This window comes from Pongo pygmaeus, chromosome 2, assembly GCF_028885625.2.
Source record: "Pongo pygmaeus isolate AG05252 chromosome 2, NHGRI_mPonPyg2-v2.0_pri, whole genome shotgun sequence".
Classification (NCBI taxonomy): domain Eukaryota; kingdom Metazoa; phylum Chordata; class Mammalia; order Primates; family Hominidae; genus Pongo; species Pongo pygmaeus.
In genome coordinates, this window is record NC_085930.1 from 55,552,725 (window position 1) to 55,574,184 (window position 21,460).

Consider the following 21,460-nt stretch of genomic DNA (forward strand, 5'->3'; position numbering starts at 1 on the left):
TCTGCCTCCCGAGTTCAAGCAATCCTCCCACCTCAGCCTCTCAAGTAGCTAGGACTAGAGGCATGTGCCACCACATCTGGCTAATTTTTGTATTTTTTAGTAGAGATAGGGTTTCGCCATATTGGCCAGGCTGATCTTGAACTCCTGGCCTCAAGTGATCTGCCCACCTGGGCCTCCCAAAGTGCTGGGATTACAGGCGTGAGCCACCGTGCCCAGCCAATGTTAGGCCCTATTATTAGTACTTCTTTTCCATTCATATATTTACTTGGAACCCTTTAAAAGTTAGCTCAATCAGTAGCAGGAAGAGAAGAGTATTCACATTCTTCTTTCAACAGCCTTTGTCTTTTCTCTACATTTCTGCCTGCAACTGCTTAGAATTATCCAATAATCTTTTTCCTTTCCCTTCTTTTTCCTAAGCCACAGAATGGCAGAGAGGTAATAGAGGCAGGGTGTATGTCAACGAATCATCCTAATTCATCCGCTTTAACTTGTCACCTCACTTTGAGAAGCAGGAGAACTTAACTAGGGCACATTTATCTAAAAGATTAAAATGTACATATTCAAGAAGTATTTAAATTTTAACAATTTTTGTAAAGCACTTAGTGCCTGGCACATAGTAAACAATCAATATACATAAACTCTTAACATACCAACATTGGCCAGGCGTAGTGGCACATGCCTATAATCCCAGCACTTCGGGAGGCCGAGGTGGGAGGACTGCTTGAGCCCAGGAGTTTGAGATCATCCTGGGCAATACAGTGAAACCCTGTCTCTACAAAAAATACAAAAAAATGAGCCAGGTGTGGTAGCACGTGCCTGTAGTTGGGGCTACTCGGGCAGCTGAGGCAGGAGGATCACTTGAGCCCTGGAGGTTAAGGCTGCAGTGAGTAGAGATTGTGTCACTGCACTCCAGCCTGGGTGACACAGTGAGATCCTGTCTCAAAAAAAAAAAACAAAAAACAAAAAACAACCAAAAAAATTATCAACTTCATCAAAAATTTACCATAAAAGCACAGAAGTGCATAAAGTTTAATTTTGACAAACAAAAATGCATGCGGCAAGAAAGCTGTATGACTCTGGGAAATAGGAGTCATTTCTAAAAGATTTAAGTAACTCCACTGTAAGCCTAAACATATTATACTGTCTTAGGAGTTTTCACTTCCTAGAATTCAGTCCAACTGAGTACTAAAGCCATTAAATGAGCTACTTGCCCCTGGGGTGGACTAAGCAGGAGTTTTCTGTTGAGGCCAGTTATCTCACGCAAGCCTGATTTGCAGCCCCCAGAACCTGGCCTCATTAGAAGACTTCATTTTCTGTTACAGCAAGCTCTGCACATTAAAAAATGTTAAATCTAAAAATGTAAAAATTACATACGAGAACTGTTTACTGTCAGGGGAAAATTATCATGAATGGAATGAATGGAAATGACAGATCTTTTCATTTCCATAATGATATAATTTTTTCACTCTTTCCTGGTAGTAGCATCATTAAAGGTACTGCTCTGATTTTGTTATAATGAAAATTTCTTTCTGGGTAGTACAGTTGTTATTCTTAGTTTGTCTTATGCAATGAAATTATTCCTTTCTAATTTTAACATGATTCTTTCATTTAACGTTGAAGTAGTCTAGGCAACTATAACATTCATCCTACTTACTGTAAAGTGCTAGGTAAGAAGCTCAACTGAGGTCAGGATTTGGCAGTAGTGTACAAGCTGAGCTTGCTTTTAATTATTATAAAAAGGGGTCCTAAAATAGTTTCTGCACAACAGGATAACAACTATTTCTCCATTTTGTTAAACTTTTATCATTTTACAAATAAGAAATAGTACATGATGCGTAAACTCTAAACAGGTCTTTTGATCACTCTATCCCCCTGCTTTCAGATGTTCAGGGTTATTTCTACAACTGCTTGCCAAATTTACTGCCAACTGAGATACAACACTGCCACTGAGCACGTATCTTTGGAAACAAATCTGATTCAAAATGCTATGTGATGTTCTCTATCTGCTTCCTAAAATAAACTAAGGAACACATGATATTAAAAAATGCCAATTATTAACACTTCCATTTCAAGTATTCTAGATAAATTCTAACCAAGACCTAAGACCTAAAACAGAAATAAGAAATATACTCAACAGAAAGGAAACAAAGTTATCCTTACTTTTAAAATCATATGCCTGTATAACTAGAAAACCCACAAAACAACAAAAAACTACCTAGACTAATAAGTAGGTGCACACAATATAAACACACAGAAACAAATGGCTTTTCTCTATGACCAATCACAACCAGTTAGAAAACTGTAACAGGCAAAAATATTTCCTTCGTAACAGCTATAACAAATTTACAATATTTTAAGGAATCTGTAGACCTATATAAAAACTATAAATCATTTTACTGAGAGCCAAATAGACTTGATAAGTAAAGATAACATGTTCCTGTGTGGGAAGATACAGTATTATAACAATGGGATTAATTAATTATAGAGCTTAATGAATTTTCATTTGAAATCCCAACAGGATTTCTTTACAGTGAGAACTTTGTGTAACTCTAAAGTTCATTTAGATGTATAAAATTCAATAATATCTAAGAAAAAAGAGTAATTAGGGAGGATGAATTGTATATTCAAATATTAAAATACACACCAGAACTAAAATCATGTTTTAAAACTGTTTTACTGGCCTCTAAACTGGTAGCTTAATATGTGGCCCAAAAACTGATGCTGGAATATACAAGAATATAGTAATATAATAAAGGTGATTTCCAAAGTCAGTAGGGTAAAAAATAAATATTCAGTAAATGGTACTGAAATAAAATTTCCAAATTTAGCTATTTGTGTAAAAAAAAAATTCATTGACTACCATATACCAAAATAAATAAGAAACGGATAATTAAATGTAAAAAAGAAATCATTAATCAATTAGAAAAAAATTATTAGAATATTTCTCTATTTTCAGGATAAAGAAGGAATTTCTGAAGTTAAAATAAAAATGTTAATAAAGCATTATTTGATTATATAAAAATATAAAACTGTGAAGCTAAAATGAGAAAGCAAACAATAACTAGGAAGCATATTAGTTAACAACACAATCTTCTTTTTTTTCATTTGTTTTACTTATTTTTTTACTTCTAGAGGCAGGGTCTTACTCTGTTGCCCAGGCTGGAGGGAAGTGATGTGGTCAGAACTTTGAACTGCTAGGCTTAAGCAATCCTCCTGCCTCAACTTCCTGAGTAGCTAAGACTACAGGTGTGCACCATAGCACCTGGCTAATTAAAAAAATTTTTTTTGTAGAGACAGGATCTTGCTACGTTGCCCAGGCTGTTCTGGAACTCCCAGTCTCGAGTGATGCTTCTGTCTAGGCCTCCTACAGCGCTGAGATTTTAGGTGTGAGTCACTGTGCCATGCCACAATCTTCATAATATGTATGAAGAATTCAAAAAATTTTTTAAACCCTAAAATCCCAATAAGGAAATAGTCAAAGACCAATTATCAGGAAAAAATACAAATTACTAATAAACATGAACATATGGTTCAACATCACCAGCAATCAAACAAACGCGGTTTTTTTTTTTTTTTGAGACAGAGTCTCACTCTGTGGCCCAGGCTGGAGTGCAGTGGCGCTATCTTGGCTCACTGCAACCTCTGCTTCTGGGGTTCAAGCGATTCTCACGCCTCACCTCCCAAATAGCTGGGATTACAGGCGTGCGCCACCACACCGGCTAATTGGCTAATTTTTTGTATTTTTAGCAGAGACGGGGTTTTGCCATGTGCCCAGGCTGGTCTCGAACTCCTGAGCTCAGGTAATCCGCCCACCTTGGCCTCCCAAAGTGCTAGGATTAAAGGCATGAGCCACTGTGCCCGGCCAAATAAATGTTAATTAAAATAATGAGATAACATTTTTCACGTAACAGGGCCTCGCTCTGTCTCCCAGGCTTGAGTGCAGTAGCATGATCCCAGCTGACTACAGCCTTGACCTCCCAGGCTCAGGTGATCCTCCCATCTCAACCTCCTGGGTAGCTGGGACAACAGGTGCATGCCATCATGCCAAGATAATTTTTTTGTACTTTTTGTAGAGACAGGGTTTTGCTATGTTGCCCAGGCTGGTCTTGAACTCCTGGGCTCAAGCAATCCTCCTGCTCCAGCCTCCCAAAGCGCTGGGATTACATGCATGAGCCACCATGCCCAGCCTGAAAGATTTTTAAGATAAATTTCAGTTTTGGCCAAAGAGTAGCAAAACAGGAACCCTCACATGTTCTGAAAAGAATGTAAATAGAAACCACCTTCGTGCAAAGCCCTTAGCTGTATGTTTCAAAGCCTTTCATTCTTTCACTTCACAAATTGAATGTCCATTAGGTGCTCAGCCCATGATGAGATGTGGCCCTTGCCCTCACAGAAGTGACCTTCTTGAGGGGAAGAGACTTTAAACAGGTAATTATACAACCATGTGATTACAACTGTGCTAAGTGTTACTAAGAAATACAAAGTATTCTGAGGTAACTGAATAGTCACACCTGATTTGGGGTATGGGGAAGGATAGATTTGGTCAGGAAAAATGACATTTAAGCTAAGATCTGACAGAAGGAGATGAATTAATTAGGTAAAGTTGGGGGAAAAGGAAGTGAGAAAAGAGAGGCTAGACACAGGGAACTACATACACATGCAAAGGCCCTGAAGTAGGAAGAAACAAAGCCCTGGAAATACAGAAACTGAAAAACGCTTGTCTGGCCTGAGTTCAGGGAGAGAAATGATGCTGGGTCATCCACACCACAATGGACATTTTGGTCTTTAGCCTAAGCGTAACTGGAAGCCATTTAAGTGTTTTAAGCAGAGAAATAAGATTAGATTTGTTTTCCCAAAAGTCATCTCTAGCTTCAGTATGAGGAATGGTGTGGGAAGGGAGGGCAAGGGGTGCAGAGAGACTAGGATGAGGCCACGCAACTACGGAGGTGAGAGACAGCGAGCAGGGTAACACCCACTAGAGGATGGCTGTGGAGACAGACAGAAGCAGGCAGACACTAGATATTTAGGATGTAAGTCACTGAGTCATAAGACACCACTCAAGACAGGCAATCAGAATGACTCAGAGGTTGTAAGAAGCTTCACAGATAGTGCTGCTACTGATGATAATGCTCATATCCTTTGATCCAGTAACTCTCCTTCTAGGTATCAATCCTAAGGAAGTAATCAGAAACTTTGACAAAATTTGTTTGCAAAGATGTTCACTACAGTCTTTTTAAAATTTAAAACTTGTAAGCAATCTAAATCATCAAAACTTTAAATTATGATACTACCAAACAATGAAATACTAGGTAGCCATTGAAAAATCATACAATCTCAAGAGAAGCTGCTCAGAGTAAAAGAAAAAAAAAAGCAAGCTGTGAAAATTAATATAATTTTATTTTTAAAATACAAAAAGGCCTACATGGGCATACCTCAAAATATAACTAGTGATTATCTCTGGGTAGTGGGACCTTTGCAAGTCATATACTTAATAAGGGTAGTATCCAGAATATATAAAGAACTCTTATAACTCAACAATAAAAAGACAAAAACAATTAGAAAATGGGCAAAGGATTTGAATAGACATTTTTCCAAAGAAGACATACAAATGGCCAATACACAGATAAAAAGATGCTCAACATTATTAGTCATTAAGGAAACACGAATCAAAACTATAATAATACTTCCCATACACTAGAATAGTTATAATTTTTTTTCTTTTTTTTTTTACTTTCAGTAGAGACGGGGTTTCACCATGTTGGCCAGGCTGGTCTCAAACTCCTGACCTCGTGATCCACCCGCCTTGGCCTCCCAAAGTGCTGGGATTACAGGCGTGAGCCACTGTGTCCGGCCTAGAATAGCTATAATTTTTTAAATGGAGTGTCGGCAAGGATATGGAACGAACTGGAACTCTCATACATTGAAGATGAGAATATAAAATGATGCAGCTGCTTTGGAAAATGGTTTCTCAAAATGTTAAACACAGAATTACTGTATGACCCAGCAATTCTGCTCCAAGAGAAATAAAAATACATGTCCATACAAAAACATGTACATGAATGTTCATAGTAGCATTATTTGTAATAGCCAAAAAATGGAATGACTCAAATGTCCATCAACTGATGAATAGATAAATCAAATGTACATATTCGTATAACAGAATATTATTTGGCAATAGAAATAACTGAAGTACTGATATGTATTATAACATGGATGAACCTTGAAAACACACTAAATGAAAGAAGCCAGGCACAAAAGGGCCAATACCGAATGATTCCACTTATATGATATATTCTAAGTAGTCAAATTCATAGACACAGAAAGTAAATCAGTGGTTGCCAGGGCCTGGGGTAAGGCAGAATGGAAAATGATGGCTTAAGGGGTACTGGGCTTACTTATGGGATAATAGCAATATTCTAGAATTAGATAGTAGTGATGATTGTACAATATTGTGCATATACTAACAACCAATGAATTGCATACTTTTAAATGGCTAAAATGCTAAATTTTATGTTATGTGGATTTTATTTAATAAAAAAGAACATTGTCTTTACTAAAAGCTCAGAGTCGTTTCTCACAACCTCAGAGAGTTATTTTCCTTTTTTTTGTGCTTAAGTATTAACTTGAAAATGTCAAATTACTGTGTCTCATCTATAAAATGGGATAATAGCAGCTCTGTCCTAAGGTTTTAGGAAGATTAAGAAAGCTAAAACCGTATGTGCAAAGTATTCACAATAGTGCCTGAAACAATAGCTTTAAATAAATGTTAGCTATTGGTAGTATTGTATACTTGGAGTCTAACTAGAATGTGAAAAAATTACTATTTCTATTTTTCTCCAAATTAGTGCCTAACAGACACTTCAATGAGAGGCAGATTTCTTTGACTAAAATCAAGAAGGAAAAGGCACAATTTGATTTTTATGTTATTGCTGCTGGTCTAAGATTGAATTTTAAACAGTTTGGTCTCTGATTATAATGAGATGACAAAGAGTTCCAGGTATATTCAACATGCTACACCTGTCACAGGAGTACAAAGGGGTTCCAGACACCAAAAACTAAATAATTCTGTCAGCTATACTACAAGGTCGAAATGAGAGAAAGCAGCTTGGAGCAGCAGGAAGGGAAGCTGGGGACTTTTCTAGTTCTCCCAAGCTATTAATAGATATTAATAAGCCACTTTACCTCAATGCTTAAAAAACTGAAATTCCAGACTACCAAACTTACCCATATTGAAATACAAGTTAAACATCAGAAAAATGATTATAGACTCTCTTAAAGAGATTAGAAACTGTAGTTTTAGAGTTAATGGTAAATTACCTAAATTTTAGAGTTAATGGTAATTGCTTTATCTGAAAATAGGGCAAACAAATCAAAATGTTATGTCTTCAGAAAAGAAGAGGCAGAATCTATTTGCTTAAGAGAATAAAAGAGTGAGCTTTACATATGTTTCATGTTTGTGCAATGCAAAACAGGTCAGTCAGTCAATAAAGCAGAGGGATAAAATTACAACCAAGTAATTATACAACTATAAATAGTGCCTGAAGCCACAAATAAAAGGACACATTCTACTTGAGTAAAAAGTGGATGGGACTATTAGATTAGTATTGGTCTAATAGGAACATGAATAAGAGCACATTAACAAATATTTATTTATTAAGTGTCTAACATTTAATGAACCACAATAATGTCTAGCAATATACATATAAGATACATGAACAAAATACATTTTGTATGGGGTTATAAACTATAGACTGTTTTGTCTATAGTTTATATAGACAGAAACAAAAAACACTTAAGCCAAACTGTTTTCCAAACCTTCCAATAAAATGTTCCTATATGTGCAGTGAATGGTCAAAAAAAGGATTAGAAAGAAAGGATTCTCAAGAGATCAGGAGGCCACTGTTGAGAATGCAGGGATGCTCCTGAAGAGATGGTGATTAACTATAGTCATACCTGTGCTCATGCTTCTCATCCCCATTCTGAATCGTATCTGCTTGCCATGAAGGACCTGCGAAAGGTATTTAGCATTCCAGTGTCGTGCTGGCCAATCAAACACCATGTTACAGAAGATTGCAGGTTGTTGTAAAGACATGATAATTTCTTTTGCTTTCTCTGGCTTCAAAGGTTTGACATGTTCACCTAGAAAGAGAAATGAATACAGCAAGAGATAGAAAACTATCAAGTTTTTTCATACAATATGGAGAAAAAAATAGCTAATATTGTTTTTATCATGGCAAATCATTCTCTACAATTATAATGATGTATACGTCATTTACTGCTGTTTATATACACATGTGGCCTCAAAAGACCTAATTCTTCTCTTTTTTTTAGATCCAGGGGTATATGTGCAGGTTTGTTACATGCGTATATTGTAGAATGCCAAGGTTTGGGTTTCTATTGAACCTATCACCCAAATAGTGAGCACAGTACTCAATAGGTAGTTTTTTTAACCCTTGCTTCTCTCCCTCCCTCCCCTCTTTTGGAGTTACCAGTGTTCATTGTTCCCATCTTTATGTCTGTGTGTACTTGATGTTTAGCTCCCACTTATAAGTGAGAACTTGTGGTATTTGGCTGTTTCTGCATTAATTTAGGATAATGGCTTCCATCTGCATCCATGTTGCTGCAAGGGAAATGATTTCATTCTTTTTTATGGCTGCGTAGCATTCCATGGCATATATATACACACCATATTTTCTTCATCCAATTCACCATTAGTGGGCACCTAGGCAGATTTCATCTCTTTGCTATTGTGAATAATGCTGTGATAAACACATGAGGGCAGGTGAAAAGATCTAATTCTTAAATGATTTTTCTCATACTAAATTTTAAGTGTTTAAATTTTGGTAGATATTTACAATATACAATGTCAAAAATGAAACTTTAGTGTTAAAAAAGGCTTTCCAACTACATCTTCAAATTTTAAAAGATGTGATTTTTTGGAAAATACTACTTCCTAAGTAGAGGATTATATAAGAAATGCTGATGGGAACTACTCTCGAACAACTAGAGTTGCTGGAGTCAGCCACAATTCTACTTGTTATATCACAGGTTCATGCCAGAAAGACTACTGAGTCAATATAGCAGTCAACCTGGGAGGGGAAATATTATTTTTATTGCAATTTTAAAAGGATAAAAGATGTACTTACATGGCAATCAATATTAATCCTTGGTTTCAACTGCATCTATAAACAGTACAGAAGAGCTGTACAAACCAACACTGTAACTTACTATTTAAATAAATTTCACAGAATCATAAAATATTAACCTTGGATAGGATAGTAAAGATTAGTATTTTTTGAATAAAAGAACAAGCAAGTTTCTCTTTTAAAGACATCTTAAGAGGGCAAGTTTTTTGGGAGGTTTAAAAAACGCTTTATACTCTCTGACCCTCAAAACATATATTTATGATTCTAAAGAACAATCAGCTAACCCTCTATTTTAGTTACTTTATCTATAATTACACTTAATTCAAAAAATTAAGAAAAATTCTTAAATAATCCAAATTCTTCTATCGCCCAACCTTCTACTCTATGATAAAAGGAAGAGGGATAGGGAAGGAATCATCAAAGAACTTGAGTAATTTGTGTTTGTCTAAAGGTAAGGCTTGTTTTTAAAGAAACTGAAAACTTAAATCAGTTTGGCTTCCTTTCTCAGACAAGGACAAAAACTTGGAATCCCTTCTTAAGCCGTCAGTGAATGTCAGCAGGCTCTAAGCCCTTGGCAGCTGACATTTTGAGAACAATCTGTTACCTTCTACACAGTCATCATTCTAAGTGAGGAGGGCAGCGTGGATGCTTAGAAGGGAAAGGCAGAAGACTCAGGGAGTGCGTGCAGTGAGAAAGAGAAGGCACCCTTGGTCTCACTGAAAAGCAGCCCCTGGTTTATCTTCAGGTGACCTTTACATGGTAAAGAGCCTTGTAAAGGATAACATTATGTGACCAAGAATACAATTTTCTGTTTTTCCTTGAGATGGTTGCTTTTTGTTGTGTTTTTCACTTTTGACATGTACAGCAACTTTGCATTCAAGTTCTTCAAACTTCCATACAGGCCTATGAATCTAAGTACAAGATTACCTATATTGCAGTGCACCAAATCTTCCTGGACTTGATGTGCCTGGATTCCGCACATATTCCGTTCATATGAAAATGAACACCCACATTTTTTTATTATGTTTTTAAAGTTTTGCTGTAGACTACTTGTACGGAATGTCAAATTTCTCCTCTACCCTCTTAAAGTCTCTAGCTGAGACTGACGTAAAACAGGTTAACAGGGAAAAGCATACAAACATTATTCAGTACTTTTTACATGTACATGGGAGCCCTCACAAGAAAAATAAAGACCGAAAGAAGCAGTTAGAGCTTAACATCTCTATAGTAGGTTGGACAAAGAGTAAATTTAGAAAATGTGACAAGACAAAGAAGTTGGGTGACTGCAGTTAATTGTGGAAAAGTGACTGGGAAGTTAAGGGTTGGTTTAACAAGGTTTGTTTGTACAGACTTCTCTCAGCCTTTATTACCCATCTTTGGTTATAAGAATGTCTCCCTTGTTCCTGGCACAGGGAGGGCAACTTTCACACGGAAGTTTTACCTCCCACTTTTGGGAAGAAAAAGGGAGCTCAAAATGACCTTTTTGCATTTGCTGTTTTTCAGTGCCTTTTTTTTTTTTTGAGTCTTGCTCTGTCGCCAGGCTGGAATGCAGTGGTGCAATCTCGGCTCACTGCAACCTCTGCTTCCTGGGTTCAAGCGATTCTCCTGCCTTAGCCTCCTGAGTAGCTGGGACTACAGGCACACACCACCATGCCCAGCTAATTTTTATATTTTTAGTAGAGATGGGGTTTCACCATGTTAGCCAGGATGGTCTCGATCTCTTGACCTTGTGATCCACCTGCCTTGGCCTCCCAAAGTGCTGGGACTACAGGCATGAGCCACCATGCCCAGCCTTTTCAATGCCTTTTACCCAAAATAATCAATATACCAAAGTGGCATATTTGGGGGTGGCATATTTTGATCCCTACACTATGAAAAGCTATAATATATTCATGATAAATAGTATTCTGTTTTTCATGGCATATAAATTGGAATCATCCTTTGGGAAACAACTGGGAAAAATGAAAGAACTGTTCATTATTTCAGTAACTCATGTTATAGGAATTTACTGTAACAAATAATTAATCATAAGCTATGTACAGCATACACATACACACACACAAATGTCTACTACCACACTATAATAACAAAAAATGTAAACAACCTAATGCCCCAAAGCAGAAAAGTATTTACTAAATTATGACAAGGCAATCCTATAGTATACTATATCCACTAAAAATGAGGGCTGTCTAGAAATATGTAGAGATGTGAGATGGGAAGGGAGAGTTGGACCTGAAGTTGACTCAGAGAGCTATTGCAATAGCCAAGTGATAAGTATGATACAGGCCTGAACAACATGGGTGGCAGTGAGTAAGTCAGATATGGTGAAGATGAAGAAATACTAAGAGAATAATATCAAAGGCTATTACAACCAGAGATGTGGGGTGGGAGTCAGATATAGCCAAAAGACTGAGGTGTCTAGACTTGGTGACTTGCCATAAGACAAGTCAGGAGCAATAGCTCATTCTGTTGGGAAGATGAGTAGCTTGATTTTGAACACAGGCATCATAACAATACCATACATTTAACTGTTAATGCTTCACCGTTTACAATGCACTTTTACATACATTAAAAGTGCTCATCTGATCTTATAAGAAGCCTGTAAAACAGGCAGAAATGGTAATTCATTTCCATTAATTGAAGGAAGAAATGGAAGCTTAGATGTCAGAGGACTGGAGGTCCCCTCAGTCCAAGTCCAGTGCTCTTTCCACTGCACAATCCTATTTCTAGAGAATTGACTGTATAACTTAACTAGGGCTAAAAACTCAGAAAAAAAAATATAACCTGAAAGGATACACGGGAAAGCTCAAGATCAATTCATAGATAATCATTCACATGTGCTCTGGGGAGAGAGGAATGTTTTGAGGAGCGCATGAGTGTATGTGCACGTGCACTCATGGCAGGGAGTGCTAGTTGCCTGTGACAAAGACTCTTTGCTTGGCCAAACTTTAGTCAGGCTTTGATTCTTCTGCTAGGTCCATCTATGCACTTCCTTGTAAAACCCTGTTTTAGGAAAGAACCTTGCTAAGTCAGTTTAGCAAGAATTGCCCCCATCCCTGATATCTGATCAGGTTCTTCACCCTCAACCAACCTCCAGGTGGTATCTGATCACCTTGGCCTGCCTTCAGCAAGAATCCTGTTAGGTTGGTTTTGCCAGATATCCCCTTACCCCCGATGTTTCCTCTTAGTAATTTCTTATCACTGACTCTGCTCCTTGGCTGTAAATTCTCACTTGCCCATGCTGTCTTTGGAGTTGGGCCCAATCTCTCTCCCCAACTGTGGGACCCCGTTACAGTAGTCCTTATATCTATGGTGATGGTCCTGAATAGTCTTCCTTACCATGCCTTAACAAGTGTCACTGAATAATTTTTTATTTAACTTCTATTTACCCAATACTCATTCTCTTCTTCCTTATTAAAAGAACTTTGGGCAACAGGAGTGACTGAAAAATTTTATTTCCCAGACTTCTTTGCAGACAGGAGTAGCCAAATATAGACAGACAGATAGATAGATAGATATGGAATATATATCTATAATTTCTGTGTGTGTGTGTGTGTGTATGTGTGTGTGCGCGCGCACATATGGAAGCTGTGAGTCAGCCTTTTTGCCCTCATCCTTTTCTACATACTGCCTGGAAAGCAGACATAATGATTAGCCCTCTTGAGAGACAAATGAAAGGTCCAGGAAATCGCAAACCTTAACCAAAAGAATGCAAATATGTTCATCTTTGTGCTACTGAACCAACTACTACCTCCTGAATCCTTTTAGATTAAAAAAAAAAAAAAACTCCTTCTAGTCAAGACTGCTATTAATTCATAGCTGGTATAACACCTTGCTTTCTGAGGCTATCATTTTCAAGGATAACCATATTATCCCTCTACAGTGTTCTGTGGCTTGGGCTGGATGAATCATGGCTGGTCTGACATACTGTAGCATTCTTTCAGTTCTAAGGTTGTAAAATATTCAACCTTTGAACATTTTGCTTCTGGAACTTTAAAGGGCAGAGAAAAAACAGAAGCATGAGTTACTTTGGGGTAGCGATTTATTTATTCTACTTACCTTACTTTAGAGCCAATAGATCACATGGCTTTGATTATTCCCAAAATGGTTCATATTTGGGTAGATATAACTGGGTAGCCTTCTATAAATATGTACACAGGCAACAGTAACACATGAGTAGTGTTTTGACAAAAAAGCTACAAAGAAGTAAATATTTCTTCTCTAGCATAAAGTTAAATTTAAAAAATTTAATTATCTGACCTAAAAATCCCACACATCCCAGAGATTATTTAATAGGAGACCTCCAACACTAAAATTTGCTGAGAGAGTGCCTGGCCTAGTGACTGGTGTATATTAAACGCCAAAACATTTGCTAAATGAATGAAAGCACTATGAAGTGTGTGCAAAGCAGAGTAGCAGGATGTTCACCATAACAGGAAATTAGCATATTTACAGAATTTCAGGCCCATCATGAAATAAAACAATCAGCTTGTTGTGAGATAAAACTAATTTAGCTTCTGATAACTTAATCAACAATAAACTGGGCCATTAAATTAATGAATTTAAATGTTACAATTTCCTTTAAAGAAGAATGCAATGCTACCCTGTATTAGTTAAACAGCCTATGGATGCACCCAGTTATTCCATGCTAGAAATATTTTGCAAAGAGCTATAAAAATTCTGAAGCAACCTCAACAGTCTTCAAAGGATAAGGGTATTTAGGTCTAAACTTGCAGCAGGTAGTAATTTTTAACTAGATGATTTAGAAACTACTGGAAAAAAAACAGATTAGTGATCTGGGTGTTATACAATAGTTTTTTCTCTCTCCAAATGTAGGATGTTCTCCAGTCAATTTATTACAGCCTGAGTTACAAGTAATTCTTTGGAGATAGTGAAACATCATCAAAAATAAATTGTGTCCTTCTCAGTAATTTTTAAAAATTAATGTAAAGTAAAAGATAATTTGAAACCTAATTTCTCTGAGTACGCCAACTATCTGGTGTCAGTCAATTAACACCTGGCCTGGATTTGTATCTGAGATTTAGACTTTAAGACAAGAATAAGGAACATTTACCATGTGTCCAGGACACTCCGAATATTAATAGAATACAACAAAAATCTTGAAATTGAAATTAACTTGTCTCTCATCAGATATAATTTTAATGAAAAAATTAAAGATTTTTAAAAACCTTCGGAAGTTGTAAGAGTAAGTCACACATTACACTACAGAGAATCACTATAATGATACAGCATGAATTTAAAACTGGGTCCTGGCACAGTGAGATCATTTATTTCTGAATGTATACATCTAAGTGTATATGTGGTGTTTCATCAAACAACTATTGTATATACATATAAGAAAGTTTAAAACCTCTGGAATGGTAGATATTAGGGCAAAAAATAATGACCATTTGGGCCATGTTAGAAAAACCTGATGGAATCGTGCAAGTAGTATCTAACAAAATTACTGGATTAGTACTAAAGACTGAATGGTAAAACTTACACCAAAAATAATTTTTCATTTTGTAGCCACTATTTTAAAATGTCAGAATTAAGAAAATTCTTAAAATTTTGTAGCCACTATTTTAAAATGTCAGAATTAAGAAAATTCTCCTGAAAGGTAACATAATGCTTAAGTAAAATGATGGCTAACCATAAACCCTTTGAATTTCAAGGTCTAGAAGGTGATGTTTATCACCGAAAAAAACCCACAAACGTTAGTGCTGTGGCTGTTATGACCTAGCCTTATCAATACCAATGCTTGGTGTGGCAGTGAACATGCAGGAAATTCAGGCTGGGCACCTGAGACAGTTACATGCTGGACACTTACCAAGGGTTCATGAGCCTTTTAGCTTCTTTCCATCCTCCTACACTTATAACACTTGTCCATTTAACCCAGCAAACTTATCTTTACCTTAAAAAACGGCTCATAAATTCAAAAGTAATACTAGTCTTAAACCAAAGCAAGAAAAAGGAAATCTGTCTATATTTTAAGTGAAGTTAACACTAGAAGGAATGATGTCTCAAATACTAAAGGTTTTTGCAACGTACCTCCAAAATTTCTACCAAAATGTTTCCATTGAACCCCAGCCTCCCCTACGTGAATTTTCGATAATTTAAAATAAATGATTATTTTATCTTACTTTTCCTCAAAAATATTCAACAGTAAGGTCTTGAAAAGACATCTGCACACCCATGTTCACAGCAGCACTATTATAATAGCTAAGTGGTGGAAGCAACTCAAAGGTCTGTTGACGAATGGATAAGCAAAATGCTTACACATGCAGTGGAACGTTATTCCGCCTTAAAAACGAAGGAAATTCTATCATATACTACAACATGGATGAACCTTGAAGACAGTATGCTAACTGAAATAAGCCAGTCACAAGAAGATAAACACTATATGATTCCACTTATATGGAGTATCTCAAGTGGTTAAATTTCTAAAAACTGAAAATAAAATGGCAGTTACCAGGGACTGGGGGAAGAGGAGAAAGGGAAGTTATTGTTTAACGGATACAGAGTTCCAGATTTGCAATAAGAAAAAGCTCTAGAGATCACCTTCACAATGATGTGAATCTACCTAACACTGCTAACACTAAAAAATGGTTAACATGGTAAATTTTGTTATATGTTTTTACCACAATAAAACAAATGGTATTGTTTTTCTGATACTCATCATTACCAAGCATTCAGTGAAATTAAAAATTTTATCTACATTATGAATTACATATGGATTCTAACATGGGAATTTTTTACTTTTTGAGATAACACAGGCTTTTGCTTTTCTTTAAACTCCTCCACCCTTTGCCCCTTCTAAAAACGAGAACAAAAATGACACGGTGAGTACGGGTCTCCAACTGAAAAAGATAAATCCAGTTATGTAGGAATGTTAGTTCTAAGTGAAAATCAATTCCATACAACTCTAGATGAGATATTTCCTCAGAAAGCACTGGAAGAAGAGTTACTAACACATTCTCCTCTTCATCAAGGAATAATCTTGGCTATAACTAAAAACTAAAAAACAGCCCAATAGAAAGAAATATAATAACCTCAGTTTGAAAGATAGAATCACACTCAAATAACTGCAATTTTTAATTTCACTGAATGCTTCAATGTATGACTCTGAGAGTAACATTTCACATTCAGAATTTAAATTGATTCTTAATTAACAATAAGTAGTTTCATGTTTGTTTTTAATTATTTCTAAGCTGTTATTTCAAACAAATAATATCACATTCTTGAAGGCAAACCTCTTACTTTTATCTCCCTAGAGGTTAGTCCAGTGCCTAGCATAAAATGATGCTAAACAAATGTTTCTTCAAATAACTGTATAAGAATATCTGATTTTTAGCAGTGTATAAAACTTTATTGAAACTAAGCACTTGTTTTCTCCACTTCTGTAGAATAAGCTATCAAGCATAACCAAGGTGATCAGTTCCACGATTTTATGCTCACCTCTACCGGTTACCCTTTCCTGCTCCCAAGCACTGACTCACTCCTATCACTCCTAATCACCCGCAACCCTATGGCAACCATGCCAAAGCTTTTTTTTTTTTTTTTTTTGAGACAGGGTCTGGCCCTGTTGCTCAGGCTGGAGTGCCGTAGCACGATCTCAACTCACTGCAACCTCCGCTTCACAGGTTCAAATGATTCTTGTGCCTCAGCCTCCCAAGCAGCTGGAACTACAGGCATGTGCCACCATGCCCAGTTTATTTTCGTATTTTCCGTAGAGACAGGGTTTCACTATGTTGCCCAGGCTGGTCTCAAATTCCTGAGCTCAAGCGATCTGCCTGCCTCGCCTCCCATAGTGCTGGGATTACAGGCATGCGCCAACATGCCTGGATGCTTCTTCACTCTCAAATCTCCAGTACCTTTCTCTACTTCCTTACTTTTGTGGTACCTTGCTCTATTTTTCTGCGAAGACTGAAACCCACAATTTTCCTCTTCTTCACTTCAACATTTCTGTTTTCACCCTGCTCTTCTCTGGACTCAATGGATACAAGTCTTCCTCTTTTTCACCCAGGTTTTCTGTCATTATTTCTACTTTAGTAGAACTGGTCTCCTTACCTGGCTCATCTTCAAGAAATTATACTAGGAAGCACAAACCAACCCAATTTCTATTAGTTCCTTCTCCTCTCAGCCTCCAAAGTACTTAATGTGTATCATACTGAGTATCATATCCCAGCTAATTACATCTGACCTTTAGGATATGTCTTACACTACTGTTCTTTTTATCTATGTCTTTATTGCCAAAAATGATATTTAAAATTATTTTGGGGCAAAGATTGTCTTCTGCTTTACCACATGAAAAAAGTCTGTTTACCATGTGCCATTCAAATATTTTTTGATAATGGATTAAGTTTGCTCAAAAATGAACTTTTCAGCTGGGTGCAGTGGCTTATGCCTGAAATCCCAGTGCTCTGGAAGGCTGAGGTGGGAGCATCACTTGAGGCCAGGAGTTCGAGACCAGCCTGCGAAACACTGTGAGACCCTGTATCTACAAAAATCAAAAATAAACAAAAAATTTTAAAAATGAACTTTTCTATGACTCCCATTGTATTCATCATTGTACTGAACATACTGACCCTTTCACTTGACTTTAATATATTTATTTTTCTCATTCTCTTACATAACACCTCTAATTTATTTTCTTTCAGTTTCAACATCAGTTACTAAGGCTGACACTTTCTATTAATAATAAAAATGGTCACCATTCTTGAATATCCAATTCCTGCCAGATACTATGCTAGATAATCTACACATATTAACTCTAATCTTCATAATAATCATGCATTTTACAGAGGAGGAAACTGAGGCTCAAAGGGATTAATTACCTTGTCCTCCAGTCTTTCTCCCTCCAATCGATCTTCTACCCTTCAGCCAAAGTGGTCTTCCTACAACCAAATCTAATCATGTTAGTTCCCTCACCTAAAGCTCTTTAAGGCTTCCTACTGTCTTAATGTCCAGATTCCTTAACTAGGCCTAAGGTAACCTTCAGGATACCTCTTTTCTTACCACTCCTGACACCAACTTCTTTCAGTTCTTGGACAATATCATGCTTTCTCCTTTTGCCTCTGGACTTGGCATGGAGTGCCCTTATTTATTCACTCAACAAACATGTGGCATGTGCCAACTATGTGCCTGGCATTGTACTAGCAGCTGGGCACATGGTAGGGAATGAAACAGACATACGTCCTGCCCTCAAGGTACTTATGATCTAATGGAAAAAACAAACAATAAATAATTACAGATTGTAAGAAGTAAAATGACAAAAGCAGGATGCTGTATTCCAGAACATCTAGGGTTGGGGCGGGGGCGGGGTGCAAGAGAAATCACAGTGACTGTTTTAGATAGTTTGGTCTGGTAAGGTCTCAGGGGGTGACATGCTTTAAAATCTAAAGATTAAGCCAGCTATGTGAAAAGCCAAAGGGGAGGTGAGTGACAAGCGATCCTGCTAAAGACATCAGCAGAGCCCAGACCAAGGATTATTACAGGCCACGGTTAAGAGTCTGGGTTTTATTCTAACTTCTAAGGGCAATGTAATTCACTGAAGCATTTTACATAAGGAAGAGTCACTTTTTGCTGCAGAATGGAGAAGGGATTAGAGGGGCACAGAACAGAAAACAGACACACAAGTCAGTCAGGAAGATACAGTAGTAGTTGAGGTGAGAAAATGTGGATGATTTGAAGTAGGGTCTGATAGTGAAGGAGGAAAAAAGTAGACAGATTAGATGCAGAATTGACCTGACTTGCAGTCATTACCTGAAATTAAGAACGAGGCAGAGAGAGGTTATAGAGTTTGGGGATTTGTCATTGGAGATAGTAGGCTCACTAGAGAAACAGAGGATCAGAGGGATCTCAAGCCCATACTGACTGAATATTCAAGAGTTTGGCCATTTTCACTTTATACAGTTATCAATTTGTGCAGGATTTTTTCCAGCAAAGTTCAGGTGCACGGGTGCAGGTACAAAGAGGGCAAAAGGTTGACTTCATCCAGAGTAAGAGTTTTGTCAGAAAAAAGTGCAGGAAGGGACAAGAGAATTTTTCAAAGGAACGACATACATTCTGGATAAGGGGGTGCAGTGGATAGAAAATGGAAAGATCAATGCAATGGAGGTATAGATGAAGGTCAAGAATTGTCTCCCTGGTAGAAAGTGGTCAGATAGTAGGAGGCTATAATTTGCTTCTTCTGCTTGGAATGGGCATCTCCCCCTTCAGCAAACTATTTGATCCCTAAATACATCCATCCTTTTCTGCTCCCTGACTTCCTGAACCCCAGCACCACTCCCTGAGTTTGTCACCATCTCATCCAATCAGAAAGGCCCACCTCACCGGATCACAGGGTGAAGAGATCGAGACCACCCTGGCCAACATGGTGAAACCCCGTCTCTCCTAAAAATACAAAAATTAGCTGGGCGTGGTGGCACGCTTGTAATCCCAGCTACTCGGGAGGCTGCGGCAGGAGAATTGCTTGAACCTGGGAGGTGGAGGTTGCAGTGAGCCAAGATCGCGCCACTGCACTCTAGCCTGGTGATAGAGTGAGACTCCATCTCAAAAAAGAAAAAAAGAAAAGAAAAGAAAAAAGAAAAAGGCCTACCTCAAACTATTCCCTCCTTGAAGCATTTATGTTCTCCCCACTGAGATCCCTCCTCCTAACAACCCTCATAGAGTGTACTACTGGTAGAATAGTTCAGGTGACCACATAGTAAGTCATTCTTTTTCCTTTCTAGGCTCCTTTGGAAAAGGTATTGTTATAAATATTCAAAAGTCTCTGGATCCCGCGACAGTATTCAGAACACAGCCCTGCACGGTGCAATCATTCAATAAATAATAACAGGGATCTCAGGCTCATGGGCCTCCAAACCTCATCCCCACTTGCTAAACCAGGGTTCAATGAAATAGAATAAAAGCGCATAATCCCTGTTCACAAAGTCTCAGATAACTTCCATTAATCTCAAAGGTTGCCTTCAATTTCACAAATTTAATTTTAATCCCCTCTAACGTTCAAAACACCTCTATTTCGCTAACGATGGGAAAATATAAAACAAAACAAAACAAAAATAACACCCCTTGCGTGAAACAGCACTCGTAGGCTACCCTACGACGATCAAAAATCTGGATGCCACAATTCGAGAAATGCCACGCTCACTAGAAAATACAGATTTTTCTTCATAGTCTAATGCAAGGCCAGAGAGACCTGGGATGGGGCTAAGGCAAACGGCCCCACGAGGGGTGCCACGAGAGTGAACTGGCACTGGGTTTGTACTCAGGGTCTGACCTCAGCCTGGCACCTACCTTCCTCCGCTCCAGCCCCAGCTGCAACGATCACAGGAGTGGTCGCCTCGGAGCCTGCTGCCATGGCTACCGCAAGGCGGGTTCTGCCGGAACCCAAGGCGGAGCGGAGCTGGGGTGGGGTCAGAGTAGGGGCCAAACTCCGAGACCCGGAGCTGCACCACAGGAAAGAGCCCCGGCGACTCCCCCGCGGCTCCTACGGAAACGCCGGCTCTCACGTGGAGGTCACGTGACGGATGCTGGGCGGGACCACGCAGAGTTGTTTTGATACCCCGGGTGTGGAAATACAAACACGTGGTCTGAGTTGTGGCACTTTTTACCTAACCCGGACCTTAGCGTTCTTTATTGTAGTGTTAGCTTCGTTTCTGTTTCTCCTTTTCTAGTCAGATCCTTCCTTTCCGCCTCGGCTTTTCTCCACCCTAAAGGATAGGAGTTTTAGGGGAAGGTTTGCCGCTTAGTGGGGCTCCGGCGGTGGGATGGTCTCTGCCGTGAGCTTTCGCGAGCCGCTCTTGGCAGCCTGGAAGGCGAGGCTAGCTCACGCTTCTCTTACACCTTTCTTGCCCTTCTGGTGGCAACCTGACTCCTTCTGATTTTAGTGGCTGCCGGGAAATACAAACCTCGGGCAAAGAATCCTGTGATTGCGTTCCCTGTGACTCATTTCCCGATCCAGACAAGCCAAATTGCTTGACTTAGGTTTTCAAGGACACTAATTCACAGCTGTCAGGCTTCTGAATTTGTATACCAAAATAAACAAACAGCTGTGTGAAGAGATCAACAACCACCTTTCTTCTCGTTTACCCTGTGGTCAAATCATAATCACTGGAGATGGATTTTTGGGGCAAAAATCTTCCAACTTTACTGGACATACCTTTATTGCTCGCCTATGGGCAGGCGAAATGGGTAAAAAAGTTTACATATATATGAATGAAATTGGCTAGTTTGGAATCTCCTCTTTGGATATGTAAGACAAAAAAAATAACAAAAATAGGTAGTACTTATTGTACATCAGAAATGATTTT

General features: G+C 38.1%; 1 protein-coding gene across 4 annotated transcripts in view; it reads right to left on the reverse strand.

Annotated features, from left to right (window-relative positions):
• The window catches only part of HSPBAP1 (HSPB1 associated protein 1), a 50,119-nt gene that overhangs the window by 28,269 nt on the left and 390 nt on the right, over positions 1-21,460 (reverse strand). The window contains exons 2-3 of one of the 4 annotated variants that reach the window (XM_054481276.2): positions 20,445-20,860; positions 7,954-8,139 (exon numbers count right to left, since the gene is read on the reverse strand). In XM_054481276.2, coding sequence (XP_054337251.1) covers positions 7,954-8,139; positions 20,445-20,508 — 250 coding nt within the window. In that variant the 5' untranslated portion in view covers positions 20,509-20,860. Of the gene's footprint in view, positions 1-7,953; positions 8,140-20,444; positions 20,861-21,460 lie in introns of those variants that run through there. The other 3 variants (XM_063662607.1, XM_054481281.2, XM_063662608.1) reach the window with 3 other exon arrangements.